The sequence below is a fragment of the Austrofundulus limnaeus genome, unplaced genomic scaffold, assembly GCF_001266775.1.
Source record: "Austrofundulus limnaeus strain Quisiro unplaced genomic scaffold, Austrofundulus_limnaeus-1.0 Scaffold1339, whole genome shotgun sequence".
NCBI classification, from domain to species: domain Eukaryota; kingdom Metazoa; phylum Chordata; class Actinopteri; order Cyprinodontiformes; family Rivulidae; genus Austrofundulus; species Austrofundulus limnaeus.
This window is the reverse complement of record NW_013953741.1, coordinates 5,220-13,076: the sequence shown is the minus strand read 5'-3', so window position 1 is coordinate 13,076 and position 7,857 is coordinate 5,220. Positions and strand designations below refer to the sequence as shown.

The window sequence follows — 7,857 nt, the reverse complement described above, 5'->3', positions numbered from 1 at the left end:
CACACACACACACACACACACACACACACACACACACACACACACACACACCTTTCTTGCCATAGTTTTGGACTACGGAAATCTGTTAAATAATGACCAGCGTTTATCCATTCATTCACCCATACACACACTWCTGGTGGTAAGCTACATTGTAGCCACAGCTGCCCTGGGCCACWCTGACAGAAGCGAACCCTCTAACCACCATCAAGGCCGGTGTCGTGTCTTGCCCAAACTGAGAAGAACGGAACAGGAGATTGAACCTGCAACCCACCACTCACAGGACACCTCCTCCTGCCAGAGCCGCTCATTACAGYTCAGTATCTGTAAACATGACTGAGCCGAAGACATTTTTGTGTTTGTCAACATTGATTCGCCTTTACCTACCATAGGAGCTCSTTTACACTGATTTCTGACAAAAACATGTCTCTGCAAATGAGAAAAGCSTAACAACACTTTAAACTTTCAGTTTTTGTACCTCCAGATTTTTATTTAACACTGCGTCTCTYGCTTCACCCTCCATTACAAGCAAAACAAATCTCTTGGTCGGCCCACAMTGCACCTTGGGATAGGGTGGGCTGTGAAGGAAACACCGGACCCGTCCCTCAAACGGGGGCAAATGGGGATGCATTTCTGGAGGTGGAATAGCCTTTGAGWTTAGACAGGTGCATCGCTCTGACGWAATCGGCCTTCAAACCCGGCCTTCGAAGGACGCTGCCCCTGAATTAGAACCCCGCCACAAAGAGGCAAAAAGAAAATCATTAGACAGACACCTAAAGAGAAAGACCCCCCTAACTGTCCCGTTTCTCCTGCTGCCCACAAAGAAGCATCCTCAAACCACCTTCTCCACCTGTTTTTCTTTGACATTTCACGAGGCCTGGACGCCTCTCACCCTCAGCTGCTCCCCGTCCCATAAATCCTCTGTGCTAAAATCACCGGTCCTGCCGGTTCAGCGGAGCCCAAACCCACATTTCCAGCCCGTTGGACGGAAACGTGAAGAGTTTCCTGATGCTGCGCCGAACGCACCTCTGAGGTGGAGGCTGTGATGTGAGGGACCACTGCAGCAGACTGTGTCTGCACTGCGGTCTCACGCTGCTCTGTCCTGCCACCTGCTGGTTGTTTCTTCTCACAGCGCCCAGCTCAAACGGTGCAGATTCAAACCCATCTGTAGAGTTAGCCCCCTCTGTGAAAACTGCAGACGAAAACTGCATTTGTTATGTCGCTCCGTTTGTGCCTTGATTGATTTTGCTGCAAATTTCAAATGCGTTTGTGTGTTTTCTCAGCTGGTACCTGTCCGATGTCCCCCCCACACACACTGTGATGTGTTATGGCTCCGGCGCTGAGCGGAGATTGGAGGTCGGAGGCTGCCGCTGCTCCTGGCGGCGCGGCGTGGCTGCAGGTCGTCTCCATCAGCGTCCTCCTGGGTTCACTGCTGGTCTCCGTGCTGCTGCTGCTGTGCGCCAGCTGCAAGGGGTGAGAAACCTCACACACAAACAGGAGCTCGACTTAACTACTGCTTTCCAAGGAAACTTTAATAGAATTTGAAGTAAAATAAATAAATATAACCGGATAGCCACCTACAGGTTTAAAACATTTTTCAATCTAATGCTGCTRTTAGACACAAAGTAGTGAAAAGCCTGTACATTTTGCTTCTTCTTGTGTCTTTTAATCTGTTTTTGCTTGTTTCTTTCAGGCAGAAAAAATCAGCAAATCTATGCCCAGTTGGGGACCAGGAAAACCTTGTGAATGGAGTAAGTAGGTCATAAAAATGTTTTTTTGTTTGTTTTTTTTAAAGCAGACTGGTATAATACACGGGTTAGACAATGAAACTGAAACACCTGTCATTTTAGTGTGGGAGGTTTCATGGCTAAATTGGACCAGCCTGGTGGTCAGTCTTCATTAATTGCACATTGCACCAGTAAGAGCAGAGTGTGACGGTTCAATTAGCAGGGTAAGAGCACATTTTGGCTCTAAATATTGCAATGCACACAACATTATGGGTGACATACCAGAGTTCAAAAGAGGACAAATTGTTGGTGCACGTCTTGCTGGAGCATCTGTGACCAAGACAGAAAGTCTTTGTGATGTATCAGAGCCACAGCATCCAGGGTAATGTCAGCATACCATCAAGAAGGACCAACCACATCCAACAGAATTAACTGTGGACGCAAGAGGAAGCTGTCTGACAGGAAAGTTATGGTCTAAAACCAGGTGTTTCAGTTTCATTGTCTAACCCCTGTAGTTATCTCTGATTGACACAAGGACTGTGGGATGATGACGTCACAGCGATGCGCCGAATGTTCAAACTCAAAGGTTCCTCCAGTTGTGGCCCATAAATGTGTCCTCCTTTCCTCCGATTTGAGGGATGGGTCTGGTGTATCCTTCACAGCCCAYCCTATCCCAAGATGCATTTTGGGCCGACTAACAGATTTGTTTTTGCTTGTAGTTGTGGATGAAGTGAGAGACAGGATCACAGTTTTAGATAAAACTCTGACCGTACAAATATTGAAAGTTTAAAGCGGTTGTATTGTTAGGCGTTTGTCATTTGTATAGATGTGTTTTTAATATTATTCTCATCAGAAATCATCGTAAACAAGTTCATATGTCGGTTTGAATCTTGATGCGTTGCCTCTAAGCTAATTTAGTTAATATTTAGCTGTTTTGGCGCTGTGACAGGATATACACCAGTGTAAGGGCGGGAATAAAGCTGAAGGTTAGACCGTCCAAATTCACAGACACTTTCTTTTTATCTTAATGGTCGACCAAAGACCTGGCCTACGTAGACCAGGTAGGCCTGGTCCTTCGACAGATGCAGCCCCTGAATTTGGACACAGCCCAGGTGTGATCCAGTGTGATAAAAAAAGGGCCACATTTAGGATTAATTACCTAACTCAGTTCAGTTAGTGGGAGAAATCTATTCAATATTTAAAGATTTGACCTTTTGACTCATAATGACACTCCGTAAAGGAACACACTCTTTTTGAACACAACGTCAAGGCAAAGACAACTATTAACATTCTCGCTCCCTGACCCGGGCAGTGTTTACGTCCGACAGATACCCCCAGCCTCCGCACACCGAGCGAYGTCCAATCAGTGAACATCCAGCAGAGCCTGTTCTTTGCGTTTGATTGATATCTTCGCCGTCACCTCGAGCTTCAGCATAATTTGCCGCCTCGCCAAGTTGTTCCAAGAGGTGTCCATTTGTATGACGGACCATGTCACAGGCTGACAGGGTAAATGGGGGGTCTTTGTCTTGGAGCRTGAACAAATGAGCTCTTCCTCTCTGAGCCGCAATCTAGTCCACTGTCTGGAAAGTCTCTCCTTCACCTCYTCATCCTGCAGCCATTTAGCTTTTTTATTTTTTTTAAAGCAAACTACCTTTTAATTCAATCTGGGATCAGAATCAGTGAACATGAGCAGTAATGATGGCACATTTTCTGTCATTCACGTTTGAGGAATTTGATCAAGATTAATAACGACAAAGATGTTTATCACCTTATAATATGATTTATGTGCCGAATGAAAACTAAACRATGAGACAAACGCATAAAAACCAACATACTGGGGACATAAAATAGTTAAAAGATTACATCATTGACACTGACGGCTATGAGGGAAAATGACCACTAGGTGGGGCTGTGGAGCTTCTGAACCAGCTTTGTCTCACTGCAGGAAAACAACTGCTATGAACAAAGAACAGCTCTGGCAACGAGCACTTTTTGACATGTTTTCACATTTTCTAAACTTTCTAATTCCATCAAAGACCGCAAATGCACAAATCAGACATCTATGTAAAAGTGCTTGTGTTTTCTGTGTTCATTTATWTGAAATCGATTTGAGCTGATCGAACCTTCGACACAGACCTTTTTTTCTTGCCTTTTGTGTCGACAGCTTTCGTGCACTTGTTCGTTTTTTAATATTTACATGCTGCTGCAAACAGAAATGTCTGAAATTGTCTTTTCTCTGTGAATAATGAAACTATTTAATTAGGCGTGAATAATAAGATAATGAACCTTATCAGTGGTGTGACTCACATAGATTAGATTAGAGAAACAAATTTAAAGGAGCAGGGAAGCGTGGACAAAATGAATCAAATTGGAGTAAAAAAAATTCCCAGACGTCTCTCAGTTTGCAGAGCTGTGGCTCTCAGGGTCGCACGGAGGTGTGAAAGTCATCTGTTCCGTGCGAGCTGACGGGTGCAGATTGATTTTTTTTTCCGTTCTGTTGGGCGCCGAGGCGAACTCTMGTCGAGCTGCGACAAACATCTCGTCCTTTGTTGTGCAGGTGTCGGAGAGGGAGACGATCAGCCAATCAGCAGAGAGTCCACTGACTGACGCCGCCGTCAGCACCTCTCACAACGGCCCCCTAACCAGCGGTACAAGTAAGCCGGGTCCAGCATAGCAACATCTTTCTTCTGCAGGATTTTCATTTGGAAGTGGCTGCTGCTGCTTAATGAGAAACATGAGAGAAAAATCTGCACCACAGCTGTTGTTATGCATCATATTTTCTGTCACCTTTTATTCATTAGAAACTTCAGCTGTTGTTTTCTTGTTGTGTGTGTCAAGTAATGTGCAAAAGSTTTAAAACAACTCTAATTCTGTTTATGTTTTGCTGCGAAGCCGTCAGACATTCTTGCCATTTTCAGTTCTGAGTTTTTGAAAATAAGCACATGTCTGAGCTTCCTTCGCCCCTCAGTCCTCACAGACACCCAGGACACCAGCCCTCAGCTGTCCGAGGAGGTGCTCTTCAGCCAATCAGAKCTCAGGTCCTCGAAGTACCATCAGGACCGTGAGCTTCCCAGCATCCCCCCCAGCACTGCCCACGTCGAGGACAGACCCCCAGCCTCAGGGGACAACACTTACGAGGTCAGAGTGGAACCCAAAAATAGCTAAACGGTTAATGAAATTTGCTGAAGAAACCGTTGAATAGCTGAAAAATGCAGAAATATGGAGATAAAAGGTAAAAGGAGTAGAAATATAGCTGGAAGGGGCAGAAAGAAGGCGAAAGGAACAAAAGAAATGTTAGCAGAAGAAGCTGAAATCAGTAGAATAGTCAAAGGTCAGAATTATAGCTAAAATAGAAGCAGATGGAAGCTGAAATTAGCAAAAAGAAGTTAAAAAAACAGAACCAGAACAAAATGTAACAAATACAGTAAAGGTTTATGAACATTTTAAAGGATTTTAAGGATGTCGAAGACAGCTCCATTCATATTCAATGAGAAAAAAATRGCCAAAAAAGCTAAATATTTCAAAAAGTATAGATTGCTGAAGTACTGAATGTCGTAGTCTGAATATCCTGAAGGAGCTGATCTGAATGTCTAGGATTAGGGGTCTGCAACCTGCGGCTCTGGGGCCACATGTGGCTCTTTGGACCCTCTGCAGTGGCTCTTTGAAAATGTGACCAAACATAACAGTAAATATAGTTTTTATACTCACAACAGAAATCAATTTTTATGCAAATATCTGATCAATACTAATACAAAAAGATAAAACATGTTAGCTCATGCTAGCCTGTTGTTTACTTAAATAATCCAACTTCTTTCTATGATGTTTCTCTCAAATCCATCAGAATTACCTTAAAGAATTTGAAAACTATACAAAAATAAGAATTAGAAAAAATATAAACCTGAATAGTTCAGTTGAACCAGTTTTATGAAATTCAATATTAACTATATACAGTATTTTTCTTGTTTACATGAAGCTGGTATTTTCATTTGTCCTGATGTGCAAAAATAATAATAAATAGTAAAATTCACAATAATTTTTTTTAGTTTTATAATGTCACCTCCACTGGCCATAAAGGTTCCTGAAAAGGCCCAGAAAAGTTTTGTTGCTCTGGACACATTTTATTAGTGAGACAAGGAGCACAAATGGCTCTGTTGATCCTAAAGGTTGCAGACCCCTGGTCTAGATATATAAATTTATTAATTTATTTATAAAGTTCATTTATTTCTTTAAAAAGCAACAGAAATTAAATATACAATAAAAGTAAAAATCATAAATTAAATTAAAGGCAGCAGAAAATAAACTGCTTAAATAGGATGAAAATTGTTAGGTGCCGAAAAACATAAGACCTGAGCGTGTTTCTCTGAAACCCAGATGGTGAAGGACATCGCCACCGCGTCCCGTGACGTCAGCGTTGAGGACTCCCTGTATGAGACGGTCAAAGAGCTCAAAGAACCCCCCGCACAATCCCTCCTCTCCAACGGTACCGTCCAGCCGAGACTCGACGACCCGCCGCCTCCGGTTCTCCTCAACGGCCACATCAGCCCCTGCACTCCTGAGCGGGGCCCGCTGTACCCGGGGGTGGAGTAYGCCTCCATCGACCTGAACAAGAAGAGCCGTCACAGCGCTGACATGGAGGCCAAACGGCACTCGGGTRATGCCGCCGCCACCGCTGCCGCCGCCCCCGGCCCCGGCCCCTCGCACAAATGTCTGGAGGAACCAGAGGAGGACTTGGCACCGCCGGTGCCAGAGAAGGTTCTGAACGAGAGCGACCAGCCGGTGGTGATGAACGGGCTGTCGGGGGCTGGGCTGCACAACGGAGAGGTGAGGGGATGTGTGTTTGTTTCCCACCTGATGTTTGTTAAAAAAAAACACAGAACTTTTAATGTAGCTGGTTTGGAAGAAAACATCGTAAGAATGAAGAAAAGCAGAGATCTGTCACGATTATTATCTTCTAGCTGACATCTCACTGCTTCTTTAGGGAGAATGACAAACGGAGAGGAGAAATGTGATGGTGTAGGAGGGAGGGAGGGGGGAAGAATGAAAATATGAGAAAAGCAGGACATGGTTATAGATGAGATGGAGATAACAATGGTGAGATGTCATGAGATCCACTCACAAAAAAAGGCATCGAGTCAAGAGTTGGTGCTGAGAGGTGGGGAGACGAATGGAAAAAAGAAGTCAGCAGCGTACAATGATGGCCTCTGTAGACGACAGAGAAACGTGATAACTGAAGGAGAAAGGCTGAGATGTGAGGATGAGGTGGAAACCGAGGAAGAGGAGGAGCTGCTCTCAGCTGCCTTTGACATGACGACAGTTGGATCTCAAAATGATTCAAGGTGAAATATTTGAGCAGCGATGATCTGCATTAGCCTTTACTCACAAGATCTGAGAAATTAACATAATAATCCTTAAAGTCATTAATTTTTCCTGACAAAGTTTAAACAAAGCTCTCATGGGATCTGTTAGAGCTCAGAGTATGTGTTGGGTATGATTCTCAGCTACTACCATGCTAAATTGTAACATTATCTGAAAAAYTGAATTCAATTTGTGTTGGCTAAGATTAATTACCTGTGGCAGCCATCTTGAATCCTCATAGTGATGAATTTCTGGGAGTTTTATTTAAAAACAAAAACAAACAAAAAAAATCCATTTCAGTTTGATTTAGACCTCCCAAATTTTCCATTCTTTGTGTGATATTTATTTAACCTTTATTCAGGAAGGTCCCATTAGAGATGAAAAACATTCAGTCTTATTTCATTTTTTAGATGAACAGTCTGTCCGGCTCTTACTGGGTTTTGTCCCTGCAGTGTGAGTACAGTGTGTTTACTCACAGCCAACTATTGCTTCATCTATCAGTGATCCTATCTGCGCCAACAGAAATATTAGAACCACGACGTATTAAACTGTTCCAAACGTTCTTCCTCCTCTTCTGTTTGTGTCATTTCTCTGCACTCTTCTCTCCGGTGTTTCAGCCTGTTCGTTAATCTTGTTGCTCCTTTTGTTCAGGCGAACAAACAAAGCCTCACCTGACCCTCCCTTCTTACTTGTGATAAGCCTTGATCTCATCTCTAAACTCCGCATACCTACACACACACACACACACACACACACACACACACACACACACACGCAC

The 7,857-nt window shown here is 43.7% G+C and overlaps 1 protein-coding gene across 1 annotated transcript in view; it reads left to right on the top strand.

The window, feature by feature from the left end:
- Positions 1-7,857, top strand: part of pag1 (phosphoprotein membrane anchor with glycosphingolipid microdomains 1) — a 36,440-nt gene that overhangs the window by 23,535 nt on the left and 5,048 nt on the right. Inside the window, exons 3-7 of the mRNA XM_014031867.1 lie at positions 1,281-1,470; positions 1,691-1,748; positions 4,282-4,378; positions 4,693-4,862; positions 6,096-6,545. Coding sequence (XP_013887321.1) covers positions 1,325-1,470; positions 1,691-1,748; positions 4,282-4,378; positions 4,693-4,862; positions 6,096-6,545 — 921 coding nt within the window. The 5' untranslated portion in view covers positions 1,281-1,324. The remainder of the gene's footprint in view (positions 1-1,280; positions 1,471-1,690; positions 1,749-4,281; positions 4,379-4,692; positions 4,863-6,095; positions 6,546-7,857) is intronic.